The sequence below is a fragment of the Phasianus colchicus genome, chromosome 30 (assembly GCF_987193195.1).
Source record: "Phasianus colchicus chromosome 30, bPhaCol1.hap1.1, whole genome shotgun sequence".
NCBI classification, from domain to species: Eukaryota; Metazoa; Chordata; class Aves; order Galliformes; family Phasianidae; genus Phasianus; species Phasianus colchicus.
The window spans coordinates 925,503-948,094 of NC_143465.1; the positions used below are offsets into that span (position 1 = coordinate 925,503).

Genomic DNA, 22,592 nt, shown 5'->3' on the forward strand with positions numbered 1-22,592 from the left:
CAACAAACCCACTCCACTGGATTTGCAATGTCACAAAGTGCAAAGGGCTGCCCCACACGTGCCCTACAGACCCAAACCCTCCCCAGTGGCTTTGCAATGCAACACCCAAAGGGCTGACGCAACAAACCCACCCCGCTGGCACTGCATGGTGCAAAACCCAAGGCCCAACACAGCAAACCCACCCCGTTGGCTTTGCAACGGTGCAAAATGCAGAGGGCTGATCCACCCCTGTCCTACAGCTGCACCGAGGGCAGCAAACCCAAACCACTGGCTCTGCAATGGTGCAGCACCCAAAGGGCCGACCCACCCGTGCCCTACAGCCACACTGGGTGCAGCAAACCCACCCCACTGACGTTGCAGTGGTGCAAAACCCAAAGGGCCGACGCAACAAATCCGCCCCAGTGGCATTGCAAAGGTGCAGAACCCAAAGGGCTGATGCAACAAACCCAAATTATTGGCTTTGCAGTTTAGGATGGAGAGAATAAAGCAGGCGGGGCAGACAGCGACCTGCTCAGCCCCACATCTATGGGGCTGCCAACGTCCCAGCACCAGCACTATGGGGCCGGATCGTTCCTATGGCGCTGATGTCCCCATTCAGGCTGCCACAGGGGGCAGCTCCCACACTGCAACTCGCAGCCATTGGGATCCACACCTATTTGGGATGTGAACCCCTTTGGGATCTGCACCCATTGGGATCCACACCTATTTGGGATGTGAACCCCTTTGGGATCTGCACCCATTGGGATCCACACCTATTTGGGATGTGCACCCATCTGGTAGCTGAATCCATTGGGATCCATACTGATTTGGGATGTGAACCCATCCGAGAGCTGAATCCATTGCGATCCACACCTATTTGGGACCTGCACCCACTGGGATCCACATCTATTAAGGACCCACATCAGTTTGGGATCCACATCTACTTCAGATCCACACCTATTTGGGACGTACATCTATTTGGGATCCACACCTATTTGGGATGGGCACCCATTTGGGAGCTGCACCCACTGGGATCCACACCTATTTGGGATGTGCACCCATCTGGGACATGAACCCGCTTGGGACCTGCACCCATTTGGGATCCACCCCCATCTGGAATGTGCACCCATGCAGGATTTGAACTCATTTTGGACCTGAACCCTTTTGGGACCTGAATCCATTTGGGACCCACACCCACTTGGGGTGTGCATTCATTTGGGACCTGCACCCATATGGGGCCTGCACCCTTTCAGGACCTGCACCCATTTGGGGCCTGCACCTTTCAGGACCTGCTCTGCAGCAGAGGGAACTCCCCTTTTTCTGTCCCACAGTGGGGTGAGGGGATGTGGGGGCTGGGCTATGGGGCTGTGGGGCGCAGGATATGGGATGTGGGGTTTGGGATGTGGGGTTTGGGATTTTCAGTGCCCTCGATCACTCATTTCAATGCAAAGAGCCACACGGAGGGGTGGGGCTGTGCTGTCCCCCCCCCCCCCCACGAGCAGCCCCACTTTGTGTGGGGCACTGCACGGCCTCGGGGTGTGGGGACCCCCCCCACTGCTGGGTCCCATCTCCATCCTTTGTGTCCCCATTTCCTCCCTGTCCCACGAGTGACCCCCTCCCACCCCCCCCCAAGCACCCACGTGGGTGGGAGCGCCCCACACACCCCCTCCCACCCGGGGGGCACTCAGTGGGGGTCCCCACATGACTCCTTCCATGGGGGACCCCTAATGACCCCCACCCGTGTCCCAGACCCCCAAACCACTCCCATAACACACGGCGCCCCCCACTCGTGTCCCAGACGACCCCACACGATCCCCTCCACCCACACAGCAGGGACCCCACGCTGTGCCCCACCCATGGCCCACAGGGACCCCCACAGCCCCCTCCACTCATGACACAGCAGCCCCCCCTCCCCCCATGCCACCCCCACTTGTTTTCCAGCTTCCCCACTCCATCCCCATAACCCGTGCTCCAAAGTCCCCACTGCATCCCCCCACCCGTGTCCCTGCTCCCCACTTTATCCACCCACCCGTGTCCCACGTTCCCCACTTTATCACCCCACTCGTGTCCACTGCTCCCCACTTTATCCCACCCCCCCCTCCCCCACACTGTCCCCCCACCTGTGCCCCAGAGTCCCCACACTGTCCCCCCACTCATGTCCCAGCTCCCCACGGCATCCTCCCACCTGTGTCCCCCACCCCCCACTTACACCATTCCACTCCCCCCACCCGTGTCCCATTTCCCCACTCGTGTCTGTGCCTCCCCACTCTATCACCCAAACCTGTGCCACAGTCCCCACTTTGTCCCCCCACCCGTGTCCCACGTTCCCCACTGCATTCCCCCCACTCGTGTCCACTGCTCCCCACTTTATCCCAGCCCCACCTCCCCCACGCTGTCCCCCCGCCCTTCCCCACTTTAACCCCCCCCTCGTGTCGCAGCTCCCCACTGCATCCTCCCACCACGCCCCCAAATCCCACCCGTGTCCCACCCCCCACTTACTCCATTCCACTCCCCCCACCCGTGTCCCATTCCCCCACTCGTGTCCCAGGCTCCCCACTCTATCCCCCTAACCCGTGCACCAGAGTCCCCACTCCATTCCCCCACCCGTGTCCACTCCTCCCCACGCTCTCCTCCTGCCCCACACCGCCACCCATCCGTGTCCCTGCTCCCCACGCTGTTCCCTCACCCGTGTCCCACGTTCCCCACTTTATCCCCCCACTCGTGTCCACTGCTCCCCACTTTATCCCACCCCCACCTCCCCCACGCTGTCCCCCCACCTGTGCCCCAGAGTCCCCACTCTGTTCCCCCACTCGTGTCCCAGGCTCCCCATGCAGCCCACCCCACCAGTGTCCCTGCTCCCCACTCCACCCCCCCACCCGTGTCCCACATTCCCCACTTTATCACCCCACTTGTGTCCATTGTTCCCCACTTTATCCCACCTCCCCCACACTGTCTCCCCACCCGTATCCCAGCTGCCCCACTTTATCCCCCCACTCGTGTCCCAAGTCCCCACTGCATCCTCCCACCCACGTCCCCCACCCCCCACTTACACCATTTCACCCCCCACCCGTGTCCCATTTCCCCACTCATGTCTGCGCCTCCCCATGCTCCTCCCCTGCCCAACACTGCCACCCACCCATGTCCCTGCTCCCAACACTGTCCCACCCACCCATGTCCCACGTTCCCCACTGCATCCCCCCACCCGTGTCCCCACCTCTCCATGCTGTTCCCCCACTCGTGTCCCAGCTCCCCACTGCATCCTCCCCCCACACCCCCCACTCCCACCCGTGTCCCTCCCCCACTTACCCCATTCCACTCCCCCCACCCGTGTCCCATTTCCCCACTCGTGTCCACGCCTCCCCACTCTATCCCCCTAACCCGTGCCCCAGAGTCCCCACGCTGTCCCCCCACCCGTGTCCCACGTTCCCCACTGCATCCCCCCACTCGTGTCCACCACTCCCCACTTTATCCCACCCCCCACCTCCCCCACACTGTCCCCCTGCCCCTCCCCACTTTATCCCCCCACTCGTGTCCCAGGCTCCCCGTGCAGCCCATCCCACCCGTGTCCCAGGTTCCCCACTCCATCCCCCCACCCGTGTCCCTGCTTCCCACTTTATCCCCCCACCCGTGTCCCACGTTCCCCACTTTATCACCCCACTCGTGTCCACTGCTCCCCACTTATTCCTGCCTCCCACCTCCCTCACGCTGTCCCCCCACCCATGTCCCAGGTTCCCCATGCAGCCCATCCCACCCGTGTCCCACGTTCCCCACTTTATCCTCCCACTCGTGTCCACTGCTCCCCACTTTATCCCATCCCCCCTCTCCCCCACGCTGTCCCCCCACCCGTGTCCCAGGCTCCCCATGCAGCCCATCCCACCCGTGTCCCACATTCCCCACTTTATCTCCCCACCCGTGTCCCACATTCCCCACTTTATCTCCTCACCCGTGTCCCACATTCCTCACTTTATCCCCCCACTCGTGTCCCATGTCTCCCCCCACACCCCCACTCCCACCCGTGTCCCACCCCCACTTACTCCATTCCACTCCCCCCACCCGCGTCCCCCTCCCCACTCCGTTCCCCCCCTCCCCGCCCCGTTCCCACGCGTGTCCGCTCTCGGGGGGCGGTGCGGGCCGGCGGACTACATCCCCCAGCATCCCACGGCCGCGCAGCGCGGTGTGGGGGGGGTTGGGGGGGGGGGAGGTTTGGGGGCCGCCTCCCACCTTCAAACAAAAGAGTTTTTCCCCCCGCGGCGCTGCGCTCCGTTCCGCGCCCTCCGGGGGCTCCGCGCGGCGCTCCGGGCGCTGGGAGAGGAGTCGGGGGGGGGGGGGGGTCGGGTGCGGGGTGGGTGGGTGGGGGGGGTCGGACCCCGCGGGTGGGGAGGGGGTGTGCGGGGGGGGGTCGGGTTACAGCGGGAGGGGCGGGGTGAGGTGGGCGGAGGGTCCTTTTCTCTCTGTCTGTTCCTTTTTTTTTTTTCCCTTTTTTTTTTTCCCTCCCTCCTCCCGAGCTCTTTGTGTCCCCCCCCACTCACACACACTCGCACACTCACACCCCCCCCCCATCCCCTCCTCTCCCCGCTCGCCCCCCCCCGGCCCCCCCCCCGGCCCCCTCCCAGCTCTTTGTGAGCCATGCCGAGCCTGCTCGTCCCAGGGATAATGGAAAGGAACGGCGGCTTCGGCGATTTAGGCTGTTTCGGTGGGAGCGGCAAAGACAGAGCTCTGCTGGAAGATGACCGGGCGCTGCAGCTCGCCCTGGACCAGCTCTGCCTGCTGGGGCTCGGAGAGCCTTCCTCCTCCTCCTCTTCCTCCGCCGCGGTGTTGGTGGAGGACAGCAACAACAACAACAATAACCCTCCGCCGCCTCCTCCTCCGCAGCAGCCGCCGCCGCCGAACCCACCGCCGCCGCCGCAGCCGCAGCAGCAGCCGCCGCCGCCGCCTCCGCCTCCCCCGGCCCCGAAGGGTCCGTCCGCCGCGGGCGGAGGGGCGGCGGAGCCCAAGTTGTGCGCGCTGTACAAAGAGGCCGAGCTGCGGCTGAAGAGCAGCTCCAACACCACCGAGTGCGTGCCCGTGCCGAGCTCCGAGCACGTGGCCGAGATCGTGGGGCGCCAAGGTGAGCGGCGCGCGTGGGGGGGTGTGGGGGTCGCGCGTGGGGGGGGAGACGGGTTGGCGGGGGGCGAAGAGGGAGCGGGGGGGGGTTCTTTTGTCGCTCGGAGCCGCCGGCCGGCCCGCGTCGTTCGGAGCGTGGGGGGAGGGGGTCGCGCGTGGGTGTGGGGCCCGTGCGGGGGGGTGGGTGCGTGTAGGGGGGTCGCGAGTGGGTGTGGGGCCGTGCGGGGGTCGCTCCGTCGCGACGCGCTCGGGACTGCCCCGCGCCGCTCCGCCCGTCGAAGCGTGGGGATGGGGGGCGTGTGGGGGGGTCGCGCGTGGGGTGGGAGTGACGGCTGGCTGCGGGGGGTCTCTTTGTCGAGCGCTCCGAACTGCCCCGAGCCGTCGCTCCGCTCGCATTGTTCGGACCCCCAAAGGGGGGTACGGCGCCGGGGCGCGGTTCGGGTGGGGATCGCGCGTGGATGGGTCGCGAGTGGGCTGGGTGTCGCGGGTGGGCGCTGGGGATCGCCGGTGGGTGCGGGGGTTCCTTTGTCGAGAGGGTGCTCGGAACTTCCTCGCGCCGCCACTCCCCCTCGCATTGTTCGGGCCCTCAAACGGGGCGCGAGGAGGGTCGTGCGTGGGGTGGGGGGGTCACGGATGGGATGGAAGCTCACGTGTGGGTGTGGGGTCACGGGTGGGTGCGGGGGGTCCCTTTGTCGGGGGGTGCTCGGAACTTCCCCGCGCCGCCGCCCCCATCGCATTGTTTCTCTGCCGGGGAAGGGGGTACGGGAGGGGGGGAGGGGGGCCACCGCTCCCGGACTTTCATTGTGGGGTCGTGATGGGGGGGAGGAGGGGGTTGTCTGTGGGGTCTCCGTGGATCAGCATCCATAGGAATGTCTGCGTGGGTCCGGCCGCCGAGCTTCCCCACCCCCCACGCCCCCCGGCCCCGTTTTGTGCCCCCCTCACCCCCACCGCCCGCCACCCTTAAAGACCCGCAGAGGGCCGCGGTGGGGGCAGCGGGGCCGGGGGCTGCCGACCCCCCCTCCCCCCCCATCTCCCTCCGGAACGGCGACGGAGCGGGGGAGAAAAATCCCCTTTGTGTCGGGAGCGGCGTGGAAGCGAGGGGGGTGTGGTTGGGGCTCCGGATCGAGGATCGGATCCGAGCGAGCGGAACTCAGTTCTGAGCAACGCGTGGGTCCCCGTCCCCGCTTCGGTCCCCGTCCCCTCCTGGGTCTCCATCCCCTCGTGGGTCCCCGTCCCGCGTGGGTGACGGCACCGCTTTGTTCTCCTCGCGGCTCCGCGCGGAGCGAGGTGGGATGGAGGAGGGCTTTAAAAAATTATATATATATATCTGTAGTGAGAGAGAGAGAGAGACGCGCACACCACACCCACCCCTCGGTCACCCCACGCCCACCCCCACCCTTCCACGAGTGGGGTCCGCGGGAGGCGCAGGGCTGGGGGGGATATGGGGGGGTTGGGGGGTGCGCGCACACACTTTGTGGGGTTGGTGGAGGGGGAAAATGGAGCGGGGGGAGGGGGAGGATGGATGAGTGAGCGGAAAGTCGGAGTGCGGTGGGTGCAGAGTGCGGCTCCTGGGATCGGGGGAGGTGGGGGGCTAAGGGGGGGTTATGGGGGGGGGGCCGTGGGGTGGGGGAGGCCGCTGTCAGTGGGGGACAGACAGAGGATGGGGGACGGGAACGGCCGTGCATCGCTGTGCTCAGAACAATGGGGCTGGGGTGCATTTAGGGCACGGGGGGGGGGGGGTTGGGGTTCGGTTCGTCCTCCACCCTGAGAGCTCAGCGCCGCTGGGGGGGCACCGTGCGGGGCTTCCCTTTGTTTGGGAAAGTTCAGAAGGAGAGGAGGAGCCGTGGAGGTGAGGGTGGGGATGCTGACTGGCGGTCCCGACTCGTTCCCCCCCCATTGGGTCCTGCTGCCACCCCACGGCGGGGGCCGCGTTTGGTGTCAGCCTGCGATGCGTGGAGGTTCCTTCCACCATCTTTTGTGTGCGTGAGGGTTTTCCCACATCTGGGAAGCGTTAGTGGTCGGGTCAGGCCGTGCCCCACACCGGGGGCTGCATCCCGTGCTGCCCCTGGCAGAGGGGGACCCCCCTCCGCACCCTGGCCATCTGGCGATGGGCAGAGCATGGGTGGGGGGTACCGATTTCTTACCCCCCCCCGTTGGAAAAGGGGAAAGGGGGGGAGAGAGGAAGCGCCACCAAAATGAAAGTTGGGTGAAGGCTTTCGGCGGTGGCACGGCGGAGTTTTCTTCGTGCTTTTGGTGCTTTGTGGTCTGACGGAGCGCTCCGTTCCTTCCTGGTGGGGCGGCGTGGCTCCCACCTCTGGAGGTGGAACTGGGGGAGAGCTCTGGGCGTGGGGACTCTCCCCTGTGCCCCCATTTGTGTGGTGCCATCGACGAAGATGCCCTTGGCGGTGCTGGAGGGGTCTGTGGGCACTTGGGGCACAGCTTGGCTCCAGATATTTGGGTCAGTGCGGCTGTAAAGTGTGGGTGGTGGGGAGGTTGGGTTGTGGGGGGGCTCTGTTTTGTCTGAAGGCGCTGCACGACTCAGCTTGAGCTCGGTGCCTTCAGCTTGGGTTGGCCGGAGACCCGTCGACCGTAGGCCGTGTTGGCTCTCGACCTTCGACTGCATCGACCTTGGAGCCCATGGGCCACGTCCACCACGTCCATCATATCCATCACCTCCGCCACATCCACCACGTCCGTCACATCCACCACCTCCACCACATCTACCATGTCCATCACCTCCACCACGTCCACCGTCATCCACCATCATCCACCACATCCATCACATCCACCACCTCCACCGCCTCCATCACGTCCACCACATCCACAGAATCACAGAATGACAGAATTGTAGGGGTTAGAAGGGACCTCCAGAGATCATCGAGTCCAACCCCCCTGCCAAAGCAGGTTCCCTACACCAGGTTGCACAAGTAGGCGTCCAGGCGGGTCTCATCCACCACCTCCACCACGTCCACCACCTCCACCATATCCATCATATCCATCACCTCCAGCACATCCACCATGTCCACCACATCCACCACATCCACCACCACCTCCACTATGTCCATCACATCCACCACCTCCTCCACATCTATCACGTCCACCACGTCCACCACGTCCACCACATGCATATCCACTGCATCCACCACATACAGCACATCCATCGCATCGACCACATCCACCATCATCCACCACATCCACCATCATCCACCACATCCACCACTCCACCACATCCACCATCATCCACCACGTCCACCACGTCCACCACGTCCACCACGTCCACCACGTCCACCATCATCCACCATCATCCACCACCTCCACCACCTCCACCACCTCCACCACATCCACCATGTCCACCACCTCCATGTCCACCACGTCCACCACGTGCATATCCACTACATCCACCAAATCCACCACATACAGCACATCCATCGCATCGACCACATCCACCATCATCCACCACATCCACCACCTCCATGTCCACCACCTCCACCACTCCACCACTCCACCACATCCCCCACATCACCACGGGTTGCACTGGGCCTGGCCCACGTTCACCATGGACCGTGTTGGCTGTAAACTTGCGACTGTGCGTCACGTTGACCGTAGACCACATTAACCATGAACTGCATTGGCTGTAGCCCACATTGACTGTAGTCCTCATGGGCCATAGGTTACGTTGACCATAGACTGCGTTAAACATAAATTACGTTGGCTGTAGGCCGTGTTGACAGTAGACCATATCTGACTGTAGAGCACGTTGGGTTGGCCATAGGCTTTGTTGACTGTGGACCACGTTGGTTGTAGACCACATTGCCCAGAGCACTCGTGGAGCTGTGTGGTAGCACTGGGACGGGCGCTGATCTCAAACGGTGCTTCTGCCTCTCCCAGCCTCCGTGATTTTATGGTTCCCAGTGCTGCTGGGTGCTGTGGGGTCTGCACTGGGACAGCGTGGAGTCCTGACCCGGGGCGGCTCGGGGGATTCGGTTGGAGGCATCTGGAGCTGCTCCGCCGTGGTGCTGCTGCCAGAGTGGGGGGCTGGAGGGAAGGAATGAGGAGGGGGCGGTCGGAGCAGCGCCGTTGTGTGATGTGTGACCTCTTCCCTCTGCTCTGGCCGAGGTGAGTGATGGCTGAAGGGAATTTCACCTCCACGTGTGCCCTCTTCTTCCTCGGATGTCGGCTGCAGGCTGGTCTCGGAGGTGACGTGAGCTCCAAAGCCTGCAGGGCACTCCGTGTTTCCATCCCTTCCAGTTGGGCACCGACCCCTCCCCAGCACCCGGAGCTGAGCGGTGGGTTTGTCAAAATGCAGCACCGAAGCACCTGAGCGCCTCGCAGGTGGTTTGGGCTGTGGTTTGGGATGAGGTTCCGGGGCAGAAGAGGTGGTGAGACCCTCCTCCATCGCACCCCGAGGGTGTGGTTGTGCTGCCGGTGCCGGGAAGGGTCACAGCGGTGTCACACGGGGAGATCCCCAAAGCAAAGGAGGTGCGGGTGGGCGCGAGGGCGGCTCTGCTCTCACTTTGCTGCTGGGCTGCGCTCCGCTCCCTCTGACCCATAGAGCTGGGATGGCCGTGGGGCTCCACGGGGAGGGCTGGGGTGGGGGTTCCTTTGTGCGTGGGGAGAGGGCAGCGGCCCCTTCGGCTTTCTGCTGCTGGGAGCGCGGCGGGGCCCGCAGAGCCTTCCCACCGGGTGGTGATGCTGCTGTCACCAGCGGCCGCGTCCATTGTCACCCGGAGCCGGAGCCGCCCTTCGGAGGAGCGTCTCCCAACCCATTGTCAGTGGGAAGGAGCTCCGCATCGGGAGCATCGCTCCTTCTTGGCAAGGTGAAGCCCAGCAGAAGCCCCGCTGACCCCGCTCTGGGGGCTCTTTGTGTCCCCCCAGCCCCACTCCGAAACTCCCAGGGAATGCCGGGGGGGGGGTCCGAGCGCAGCTCCCACCCCCGTGGGGATGGGCGGAGGGGACGGAGGGCGCTCAGAGGGGCGCATCGCAGCGGGTGCGTGGCGGGGCCGATGGCCAACGCCGACACTCGCTGCGCTCCGACGGTTGGGGATGGGTGAGCGGAACCGCGCTCGGTGTCGGGCCGTGGCTGGGAAGAGATGCTGAGGGATCTGTCCGAATTTCCACCGGGGAAAAGTGCGGCGCCGCGGGAGCGACTTCGAGCCGCTCCGACCGGAGGTGGGAGGAGAAAATGGGGCTGGGAGGGAAACAAAGGGAACGCTGCAGGGAGACGGCGCGGAGCGGAGCCGGGCTCGGGATGCCGGAGCCCAAATGTAGGGCAGTGGGGGAACGTGCCCCCCGCCCCCACCCCCACCCCCCGCCCCTTCCGCCGCCTTTGTCTGGCGGTTTCCCCCCCTCCCAGCCCCCCTCCCAGCCCCACTCGTGTGCGGCGGTCGCGTCGCATCGCATCGCATGGCGTGGCATCGCATGGGGCCGTGGGCACACCCACCCGGTGCGGGGCGATGCGGGGCGATGCGGTGGGACGCTCGCATCCCCCCCCCCCCTCCCCCCGGCACAAACAAGGCGCCGATTGTCTGCGGGGTCGCGTTCTGTTGGGTTCTGCGTTGGTTTTTTTTTTTGGTTTCTCGTTTTTAACACAACTTTCATCCAACTCCCGGCGCCGCCGCACCGCGATCAGCGCTCCCTCATTTTCCTGCCGTGTCGATTCAATTTTTTCCGATTGTTTTCCCTCTCTAACTTTTTCTTCCCCCCCCCCCCCCGGTCCACCCCCCTCGTAAGCACAACTCATGGCATCATCAGCACCGCGGACCCCGAGCAGAGGGCTATCAGTGGCCTCACCCCGCACGCCTCCGCTGGGGTCTTTGTGTTGCCTTCGATGGCAGAAGCGCACCCACCTCGCTGGGGACGTGGGGTGGCTGTTTGTGTTGGGGCCCTCTTTCATTTCATGACATAACAGCAAAAAAAGAGTGAACCCTGGTCCCTAGAGGTCCCTGGAGGTGTTCAAGGCCAGGTTGGATGGGGCCCTGGGCAGCCTGGGCTGCTGTGAAATGCGGAGGTTGGTGGCCCTGCGTGTGGTGGGGGGTTGGAGATTCATCATCCTTGAGGTCCACTATGACCCAAACCATTCTGTGATTCTGTGATTCTGATGTGCCCACAGGCTCCTTTTTACCACCCAGCGACGTCAGAGCGCCGTCTGTGGGATCCTACAGGCAGAGTGGTGGGAAGGAGCCCCGGTGTAAATGAGAACCCCAAACCTTTTGTCTGTACGGATGGTTTTCTATCCCACAAAAGGAAGAAATCCACCATCCTGCAGTGATTTGTGCGATAGGAAGAGTGGGGGGGGCTGTGCCTGCTGCTCACCGCTGGGACCCACCAGGGGGGTGCGGACCCTCCAGCTGTGCCACCTGCCTGGGTTCTGCCCCTCCAGCACCAGGAGGGATGGGCTCAATGGCTTGGAGCTGAATTGGCACCCAGTGGAAACGTCTGCTGGAAACACTCCGTGGGAATGTCCGTGTTTCTCACTGCGCCGTCCTTCTGCTGGCACTGGTGTTGTGTGTTCCCACTGGTGTTGTGTTGTGTGTTCCTATTGGTGTTGTGTTGTGTGTTCCCACTGGTGTTGTGTTGTGTGTTCCTATTTCCCATTGGCATTGTGTGTTCCCACTGGCATTTTGTGTTCCCACTGGCGTTGTGTGTTCCCATTGGTGTTGTGTGTTCCCATTTCCCATTGGTGTTGTTGTCCCTATTGGTGTTGTGTGTTCCCATTTCCCATTGGCATTGTTGTCCCTATTGATGTTGTGTGTTCCCATTTCCCATTGGCGTTGTTGTCCCTATTGGTGTTGTGTGTTCCCATTTCCCATTGGCATTGTTGTCCCTATTGGTGTTGTTGTCCCTATTGGCATTGTGTGTTCCCATTGATGTTGTGTGTTCCCATTTCCCATTGGCGTTGTTGTCCCTATTGGTGTTGTGTGTTCCCATTTCCCATTGGCGTTGTTGTCCCTATTGGCGTTGTGTGTTCCCATTTCCCTCTGGCGCTGTGCGTTCCCATTGCACTGCACATCCCCGTTGGCTCAGTCCTGTTGGTGCTGCCTGTTCCTGTTGCACACGTCCGCACTCAGGATGTGCTCGGGGGCCTTTCCCCACCTCATTGCAAACGAGGTCCTGTGGAATCCTGTTGGCTTTGTGGTGCTCTGAGCATGGAAGGGTTTGGGATGGGACACGTCCCACACCCACGTCACCCTGTGAAGCAGAGAGGGCTCCTCGATCCTTCTCTGTTACCTTCGATGGATTTGTTCACTCCTCATTCAGGGGCAGAGTTTGGCTCTGTGTCCCAGTTGCCCCATTCTGCCCTTTCCCAGTTTCCTAGGACTTTGGCATTTGGGAGGGAACCACGGGGATCTTCACATCCGACTCCACTTTGGTGATGTCTCCACCAGGTTTATCCACTTCTAGACGGGTTTGGTCATTTCCAGACAAGATTTATCCATTTCAAGACCAGATTTGATCATTTCTAGCCCAAATTTATCTATTTCTAGACCAGACTGAGTTGTTTCTAGTCCAAATTTCTGCATTTCTAAGGCAGATTTCTGCATTTCTATGTAAGATTTGCCCATTTCTAGATCAGGTTTCTGCATTTCTTTGTTACCGGTGCTGCTCAGGTCCTGGTCCCGGTTGGGTCGCTGTGTTTCAGGTTGGAGTGTTTGTGGATCTCTATGGGAAGTGAGCAAACACGTTCACTTGGAGTCTGTTGGCCAAAGTCAAAAAAGAAAAAAGAAATCACACGAAACGTGAACCAGTTTGGGACCTGTGCTGCCAGCAAGGAGAAAAAAGGGAACAGAACAGAAGGGAAGGATCTGGGCAGTGGAAACACCACTCTTCTCCTCTTTGCTTCGTGTTTCTGTGCCGGCCCCGAGCAAAACCGCTCCGCTGTGTTGGTTTCAGCTCCGCACAAAGAAACGTTTGCTGGGGAAAAAACACGGACGGATGTGGGGGGAAGCAGGGAGCTGGGAGGAGGGGGCTGGTTTCATTCGGATGGAGCACCGAGGGGCCCTCGTCTGCTCTGCTGGGGATGGGGGGGGTGAGGGAGGGGGGGCTCAGCACTTGGGGTTTTATGATGGGGGCTGCGATGCGGAGCAGTGGGTCAGATCAGGGAGGGTGGATCAGATTGGGACGGGTGGATCAGATCAGGGTGGGTGGATCAGATCAGGGAGGGTGGATCAGATCGGGGAGGGTGGATCAGATTGGGGTGGGTGGATCAGATCAGGGTGGGTGGATCAGATTGGGGCAGGTGGATCAGATCGAGGAGGGTGGATCAAATCAGGAAGGGTGGATCAGATTGAGGAGGGTGGATCAGATCAGAGTGGGTGGATCAGATTGGGGAGGGTGGATCAGATCAGGGTGGGTGGATCAGATTGGGGAGGGTGGATCAGATCAGGGTGGGTGGATCAGATTGGGGTGGGGATTCAGATTGGGGCAGGTGGATCAGACTGGGGAGGGTGGATCAGATTGGGACGGGTGGATCAGATCAGGGTGGGTGGATCAGATCGAGGAGGGTGGATCAAATCAGGAAGGGTGGATCAGATCGGGCTGGATGGAAATCAGTGCAGCCCTGTGGAAGTTGTGCTGTGCGTTGCCCACCTGTGCTGTGGCTGTGCCGGAGCAGCGCGCTGCTCCCCATCCCCACGGGGTCATTCTCCTGCACAGCACGGCGCAGGATCCCCATCTGTCTGCCTGCACAAAGCCGCCTTTCCTGTCTGCAGGGCCGCGCCGACCCTCCCTCCTCCTCCTCCTCCTCCTCCTCCTCCTCCTCCCCCCTCCCCGCTCCTCACACCACCGCTGCACCACGCGTCCTTTTGTCCGCCGCTCCATCTTCCCTCTCTCCTCTCACCAAGCTCTCTCCCTCTCGTTCCCTTTTTGGGGTCCCCCGTTGCCCCCCGCTCCCCCCATCCTCTCCCATTTGCTCTGGCCCTCCTCCCCCTCATTCCCACCACCATTCCTCCATCCTTCCCACCGTCGCCCTCACTCATGTGTGTTCCCACCGCTCCCCATCTGTCCCCAGCTCGGAGCCCCCGTCCTTTGTCACCGCTCTGACCCTCAGCGTCACCTCCACGATTGTTCCCCATGCTGCTGAGCTCAGATTCCTCTTCCCCCGACATGGGCATTGTCCCACGGCTTTGAAACCCCCCCCCCCAACCCCAACAGCGCGTACCTGCAGCCCTCAGAAGAGGGATTCGTGCAAACCCTCCACCCTGGGGAGAGCAAACGGGGGTCACCCCCAGCACAGTGATCTCCCCTTCTGTCCCCATGCAGTGCTTTGGTGCTGCCCTGCGGGGAAATGGTGGCATTTGGTTCATCTCCCTAAGACAGATCTCCATCCTCGGAGCCGGCACTGCAGGTGTGGGGCTGATGTGCATCCCCCTACCTGGGCATTGCAGACCCCAAACCTCCCCAGGGCAGCCTTTGCACTGTGAGTTTGCTCGGTGTTTGCATCGCAGGTGGTGTCAGGCCTGATGTGTGCCGTTCTCTGCTGGAGTTTCCCAAGTCCCAGCAGCACAGTGCTGCAGATAACCGCCGGTCCGCAGCAGCTGCTGCAAAACTTTCGTAGAGAAAACAGCACAGATGGATTTTGGAGTGTGAGCTCAGTGTGGAGCAACGCGTCGGCTGCGTGGGGTTGGGTTGGGTTGGGCTTTGGGATCGTCTTCCTAAGATGCATCTCCATCCTTGGATCCAGCATTGCAGCCGTGGGGCTGACACATGTCTCCCTGTGTCCTGTATGAGGTTGCAGTGGCCATAGATGGCCCCATCCCATTTTTCCTGCTCCCTGTTGGAGCCATTCCTCCATGATTTTGCCCTCACTGCACAGCTGTGTCGCACGCAGCGCTGCTCTTTGCTGGAGTTTCCCAAGTCCCAGCAGCAGAACACTGCAGATAACCGCCGGTCTGCAGCAGCTGCAAAACTTCCCTGAAGAAAACAATGCAGATGGATTTTGGGGTGTGAGCTCAGTGCGGAGCAACGCGTCGGCTGCGTGGGGTTGGGGCTGACTTGGGTTTTGGGATCGTCTTCCTAAGATGCATCTCCATCCTCAGATCCAGCAATCCTAAAGAAAACAGCATTGATGGATTTTGGGGTGTGAGCTCAGTGTGGAGCGACGCATTGGCTGCGTGGGGTTGGGGTTGGGTTGGGCTTTGGGCTTTGCTCTTTCTCTGCAGCAAATCCCACATTTCCAAGCCCCAGCAGTGTGAGATCAGTGCCCCGGAGATGCGCTGAGTGCAGCAGTGTCACCGCGTTTGGTATTGCGGCTTTTGGCACAGCTCAGGGCCGTCCTCTCCATCGTGCAGCAAAGGAACGGGCACTCAGTGCATGGAGATAACTGCCAGGAGTTAAAGTCGTGCCGGGATTCACCCACACGTATCGTGCGTTCCCCACCTGTGCCAGAGCTCCATGAAGGCATTTTGGAGCGGAGTGCCATCACTGCAGTGCCCTCCTGCAGTCGACGCGGCGTTGTGAGTGCGATGTGACCCGTGGGGCTGTGCACCGTGTGGCCGGAGCTCTCGGCTGTGCCCCGTGTGGGGGACGATTCCTGCTGGCTGTAACGGCGCGGGGTTCTGATTTTATCCCCAAAGGATTTCTTTTTGGTCGTGATAATCGATGGGATCGTTGTGTTCCTGCACAGTGTCACAAATTGCACCCCAGGAGATGAATGCTGAGCGAGCATCAGCCCCGGACAGCCATCGGGGAGAGGTGGTGTTGTTAATTGGGGTCTGGGTAATATTGGGGTGTGCGATAACCCCATGGCCCACCAGATGAGGAATCCAATTTTCTTGGTTGTAGAAGCATCGTTGGTGGATATCTTTTGTGGTAGAAGTGTGGTGGTAGCGTGCTGTTGGGTGGGTGGAGGAGAGAGAAGATGGGCTGCTTCTGGGGAGAGGATAACCAGAGAATTGTTCAGGTTGGAGAAGATATCCAAGATCATCAAGTCCAACCCAACCCATCCCTGCCGTGCCCATGACCCAAAGAATCATCGAGTCATTCAGGTTGGAGAAAAGCTCTGAGATCATTAAGTCCAACCCAACCCATCCCTACTGTGTCCATGACCCAAAGAATCATCAAATCATTCAGGTTGGAGAAAAGCTCTGAGATCATCAAGTCCAACCCAACCCATCCCTACTGTGTCCATGACCCAAAGAATCATTGAATCATTCAGGTTGGAGAAAAGCTCTGAGATCTTAAAGTCCAACCCAACCCATCCCTACTGTGTCCATGACCCAAAGAATCATCGAATCATTCAGGTTGGAGAAAAGCTCTGAGATCTTAAAGTCCAACCCAACCCATCCCTACTGTGTCCATGACCCAAAGAATCATCGAATCATTCAAGTTGGAGAAAAGCTCTGAGATTTTACAGTCCAACCCCAGACCGTCCCCAGTCCTGTGCCCACTCAAGGATCACAGAATAGTTATGGGGGGAAAGACGCCCAACATCATCTGCTCCAACTGCTCAATCCCCCAGAGTCACCCCAACCCCACGTCCCTCAGTGCCACATCTGCCTTTTCCTTGAACCCCTCAGGGACAGTGAACCCACACCCCTCTGCAGCCGTTCCAATGCCTCACCGCTCTGGTTGTCACTCAGGAACTGGTAGTTGTGTAGGAATGGGCAGTTGTGTACAGACCAGTAGTTGTGTACAGACCAGTAGTTGTGTACAGACCAGTAGCTGTGTACAAACCAGTAGCTGTGTTGGGACTGATAGTCATGTAGGAAATGGTAATTGTGTAGGGACTGGTAGTCATGTAGGGACCGGTAGTCACTCAGGAACCAGTAGTCGTGTGGGAACGAGTAGTTGTGTAGGAACAAGTAGTTGTGTAGGAACAAGTAGTTGTGTAGGAACAAGTAGTTGTGTAGGGACTGGTAGTCACTCGTGTAGGGGCTGGTAGTTGTGTAGGAACTGGTTGCCATTTAGGGACCAGTAGTTGTGTAGGAACTCGTATTTGTGTAGGGACCGGTAGTCACTTAGGAACCAGTAGTCATGTAGGAACTGGTAGTTGTGTAGGAACAAGTAGTCGTGTAGGGATTGGTAGTCACTCCTGTAGGAGCTGGTAGTTGTGTAGGAACTGGTTGCCATTTAGGGACCAGTAGTTGTGTAGGAACCAGTGGTCATGTAGGGACCAGTAGTTGTGTAGGAACAAGTAGTCGTGTAGGGACCAGTAGTCACTCGTGTAGGGGCTGGTAGTTGTGTAGGAACTGGTAGCCATTTAGGGACCAGTAGTCACAGAGGGACTGATTGTCACTCAGGAACCAGTAGTTGTGTAGGAACTGGTAGTTGTGTAGGGACTGGTAGTCATATAAGGACTGGTAGTGGTGTAGAGACTGGTTGTCACTCAGGAACCAGTAGGTCTGTAGGAACCAGTAGTTGTGTAGCAACTGACAGTCTTGTAGGAACCCATAGTTGTGTAGGAACCAGTAGTTGTGTAGGAACCCGTAGCTGTGTAGGAACTGGTGGTTGTATAGGAACTGGTAGACGCACTGCTGCCCTCAGGGAAAGCACCACAGCACACTGCACAGCCCTGTTTGGGGGAGCAGAAGGACGTTTGCAGGGCTGTCAGGAGCAGAGGGAATAGTGTTGGTGGGCTCCAGGGGGTCAGCAAGTGGACAACGTGGTGAGCGGCCATCAGTGCTCAGTGCCCAAAAATGGGGGACACCCTCCATCCTCAGCAGCTGCCATAGGGCCTTCAGCAAACAGTGGGGTCTGGAGGGAGGCAACACAGTGAGCAGCGGGGTTTTGTATGGTTTGGTGGGAGGGGACACGTCGTGTGTTGAGGGGCAGTGCACAAAATGGCAGCGCCTTCTGGGGACAGTGGGGATGGCGATGGGAAAACCTTCCTCCGGCATTTGGCTACGTGTTTTGCTGCCGGGCATTCACCCATCGGTGTTGGGGGGACCGAAACCTCTCTGCCACGCTCCGTGCCCCTGAGCCACGGCTGCTTTATGCTGATTCCCCGTGGCGGAGGGCTGGCGTTGGTCAGCCGTCCTGACCCTTCTTTTCTCTTTTCCTCTCTCCTCCAAGGCTGCAAGATCAAAGCCCTGCGGGCCAAGACCAACACGTACATCAAGACGCCGGTGCGGGGCGAGGAGCCGGTCTTCATGGTGACGGGGCGGCGCGAGGACGTGGCCATGGCACGGAGGGAGATCATCTCGGCGGCCGAGCATTTCTCCATGATCCGCGCATCGCGCAACAAGGCGGGCACCACGTTCGGCAGCGCGCCCACCTTGCCGGGCCAGGTCACCATCCGCGTTCGCGTCCCTTACCGCGTGGTGGGATTGGTGGTGGGCCCGAAAGGAGCCACCATTAAGAGGATCCAACAGCAAACCAACACCTACATCATCACGCCCAGCCGGGACCGAGATCCCGTCTTCGAGATCACCGGCGCGCCGGGCAACGTGGAACGCGCGCGGGAGGAGATCGAGACCCACATCGCGGTGAGGACGGGGAAGATCTTGGAGTACAACAACGAGAACGATTTCCTGTCCAGCAGCCCCGACTCCAGCATGGAGAACCGCTACTCGGAGGCCTGGCGGGTGCACACGCCGGCGCCGGGCTGCAAGCCGCTCTCCACCTTCCGGCAGAACAGCCTGGGCTGCATCGGGGACTGCTCGGTGGACCCGGTCTACGAGACGCCGCGGCTGAACGACCAAAACGACTTCAATTACGGTTACCTCTTCCCCAACTACGGCGTCAACAAGCAAGATCTGTACTACGGAGTGCCAGAATCGGGCGCCCCGATGTGGGCCGGGCAGGAGAACACCAACCCGGTCTCGGTGCTCTTCTCCAAGCAGCAGCGCTCCAGCAGCACCGGTGCCATCCACCCCAACTCCCACCGCTCGCCGTCCTCTTCCATCCAGGAGCCCAACCTCTCCGCCCTCCCCCGGCGATCCCAGGGGGAGCCGCTCCAGGGATTTTCCAAACTGGGGAGCACCGCCGCTGCCCGGACGTCCGTCTCCAGCAGCCGCGAGTGCATGGTGTGCTTCGAGAGCGAAGTGACGGCGGCGCTGGTGCCGTGCGGCCATAACCTCTTCTGCATGGAGTGCGCCGTGAGGATCTGCGAGAGGACTGACCCGGAGTGCCCGGTGTGCCACGCTGCAGCCACTCAGGCCATTAGAATATTTTCCTAAAGAGACAGAGCCAGGGCGGGGGGTGGGGGTGGGAGCGTGGGGAGGAGGGGTCGTAGGATGGGGGGGGAGCCAGGAGAGAGAAACGAAGGTAATAATAATTAATAATAATAATAATAATAACGAGACCTGAAGAACAAACGAAGGAAAGGATAAATTAATTTAAAGGAGAAGAAGTAAGGGAAAAGGAAAAAAAAGAAAAAAAAAAAAGATTATTTTACGAGCGACGTACGTTATTTTTTACAAAAAAAAAAGCTAAAGAAAAAAGAGAAAGTGAATGATACAGTGGAAGCGAATAGCAAAGCCAGAAATCGGGGAGGGCAGAGGATGCTCCACCTGCAATGTCTTCTCTGAGGACAAAAGCTCGGAACGCACACTCGCATCTCGGAAGCAAAGCGCATTTCGGTCGGTTCCTTGGGGGTGGGATCGGGGCTCATCAGCGTTGGCCATTGGATGATGGAGGACGGGGGGGGGTCCCGCCGACCCTTCCCCACCACTCGAAGCCCCCACTGTCCTCCCTGTGCCACCCCTGAGGGACTCAGCTCAACCGGGAGCTCAGAAACGGAGAGAGAGGGAGAGAGAGATGAGAACAGCCGTCGGGGATTGGAAGAGAAAAAGGAAACAAACAAACAAACAAAATAATAATAATAATATTAAAAAAAAAAAAAAAAAAAAAAAAGAAACCACCGACCTCTGGGAACCTGTTCGAACGAGGGCACAACTGTATTACCTCAAAGATTTAAACAAAAAAAAAAAACACAAAACCACAGCAGCTAAAGAGAACTTTGATCGTTTTCCTTCTTTCTTTTCTTTTTTTTTTTTTTATTTGTCACTTTTCTAAAAAAAAAAAAAAAAAAAAGCGAAAAAGAAAAAAAGGCAAAAAAAAAAATTTTTTTTTTTTTTTTTTTAAACGATAAAAAAATAATAAGAGTGAGAAGAACAGCGTCACGCCGGTGATACTGAAGAAAGGTTGGAAGGAGCCCTCGGGCCGATCCGCCTCTTCTGTTCCTCTGAGCCACCGCGGAGCGCGGCCGCCTTGCTCCTCCTCTTCCTCCTCCGCGCAGGGACGGATCCGTCCGACGGAGCCGGAGTTGCTCACAGGGTATTTCCACACACGGTGCTTTCCTTTCCCTTTCCCTGCGCCGGAACCGAAGAGAGACGATGGCGCGGGAGAGCGGCGCATCCCGACGGTAAAGCAAAAACAAAAATAAAACACAACGACCGAGTGCAAAACCCGGGTTTTACAGAGATATAATTTTGTTGTCGTCGTTTTTAAGCCGGACCAAAAGTTTCGTTACCCGACGCCGAGTTCGGGGTGGGGGGGAATAAAAAGAAGAAAAAAAAAAAAAAATACAAAAGTATTTCTTTATGGACCAAAACCTCTTCAGCTGTCCGTTGCGTGGATCTTCCTGAGGTTGGCCGCTTTTATATATTCTATTTTTTTCAGAACGAAACAGAAAAAAAGAAAAAAAAAAAAAAAAGAAAAAAAGAATTGCCTTGTTGAACATCCTTTGGTCATTTCAAGACTGCTGGTTCCGTTCGCTCCGATCCTTTGGTTGGCCGTTGGGAAGTGGGGGAGGATGGGCGTCGCTGGGCGTCCATTCCGGTTCGGTGCCCAGCGATGGACGGCTGGCAGCGTTGGGTTGGTTCAGCTGCTCTCCGGACACCAAAATGCCTCAGTGGTAAAGATGTGTGTTGGACTGACCCAGCAAACACCCGAACCCTCACCGCCGACACCGCGTATATGTATATATAGGCACTTTGCTCAGCGAGCACCTATATGTATGTATATATCAGTGGTATCTCTCGTTTTCTCCCACCCCGTTTCCTGCCCCTCACAGATCCCAGACCCCAATTTAGAGCTGAACCAACAAGTTGCACAACTTGGCTGAGACAGTTCTACAGCAAAAAAAAAAAAAATAATAATAATTGTCGTTATCGACATCGCCCACGATTCTTTTCTTTCCCTTGGGTTTCAGGAGACTTTCATTCCATCGTAACGATGTTCCTGGGAACGTTCCCTCTTTGCTCAGTTTCGCCCTCCGGATGTGGGTGGATGGGCACCAAGTGGTTTACCTCCACCATTTGGCATCAGTGGTAAAATTATGACCGTAGGCGGCGAGAGCTGGACGGAGGGGTGGGCTCTGCTCCTGGGTTCTGCAGTGGATGCTGATATTATGGAAAAAAAAGAAAAGAAATGCTGTGCTGAAGGGATGCTGTCAGGTCGGATGTGTGCTCGCCTCCTCCCCAGAGCTTTCAGAACCCTTTGGTTCCCCACGTGCTGCGCTGTGTGCCCGGAGCAGATCGGGATGTGAACATGTGCTGGGGTGGGCACAGCCTTGGCCACGTCCTTCCTAAACCTGGTTCTTGTTCCAAGTCTGGCTTTGGTTTAGTCCCCACAAGGGGGTTTTGGACACTTGGGGGCATTATGGTGCTCTGAGCCCTCCGCGCCAGCACCTGCATTGCATCTGTGCCCCCGGGTTGCTTTGGAGCCCAATGGTTGCATTGAAACCCCATGGTTGCGTCGGAGCCCCAGTGGTTGTGTCAGAGCTCCATGGTTGCATTGAAGTCTAATGGTTTGTTGGAGCCCCATGGTTGCATTGGAGCCCCAGTGATTGCGTTGGAGCTCCAGATGTTGTGTTGGAGCCCCAATGGTTTCATCAGAGCTCCACAGTTGCGTTGGAATCTCATGGTTCATTGGAGCCCCATGGTTGCATTGGAGCCTGGTGATTGCATTGGAGCTCCAATGGTTTCATCAGAGCTCCATGGTTGCATTGAAGTCTAATGATTTGTTGGAGCCCCATGGCTGCATTGGAGCCCCAATGACTGCGTTGGAGCTCCAATTGTTGCATTGCAGCCTGATGATTGCTTTGGAGCTCCAATGGTTTCATCAGAGCTCCACAGTTGCATTGAAGTCTCATGGTTTGCTGGAGCCCCAATGGTTTCATCAGAGCTCCACAGTTGCGTTGAAGTCTCACGGTTCATTGGAGCCCATGGTTGTGCTGGAGCCCCATGGTTGCATAGGAGCCCCAATGATTGCGTTGGAGCTCCAATTGTTGCATTGAAGCCTGATGATTGCGTTGGAGCCCCAATGGTTTCATCAGAGCTCCACAGTTGCGTTGAAGTCTCACAGTTCATTGGAGCCCCATGGTTGCATTGGAGCCCATGGTTTGTTGGAGCCCCATGGTTGCACTGGAGCCCCAATGATTGCGTTGGAGCTCCAGTTGTTGTGTTGGAGCCCCAATGGTTTCATCAGAGCTCCACAGTTGCGTTGAAGTCTCATGGTTTGCTGGAGTCCCATGGTTGCATTGGAGCCCCAATGATTGCGTTGGAGCTCCAGTTGTTGCATTGGAGCCTGATGGTTGCGTTGAAGCTCCAATGGTTTCATCAGAGCTCCAC

The 22,592-nt window shown here is 59.1% G+C and overlaps 1 protein-coding gene across 1 annotated transcript; it reads left to right on the forward strand.

The window, feature by feature from the left end:
- The first annotated feature begins 4,582 nt into the window (after positions 1 to 4,582).
- MEX3A (mex-3 RNA binding family member A) lies at positions 4,583 to 19,236 on the forward strand. Its single transcript, XM_031609169.2, has 2 exons — positions 4,583 to 5,086; positions 18,091 to 19,236. Exons 1-2 carry the CDS (start codon positions 4,606 to 4,608, stop codon positions 19,194 to 19,196), a joined length of 1,587 nt encoding a protein of 528 aa, XP_031465029.1. The 5' UTR covers positions 4,583 to 4,605; the 3' UTR covers positions 19,197 to 19,236.
- The last annotated feature ends 3,356 nt before the right edge of the window (positions 19,237 to 22,592 follow it).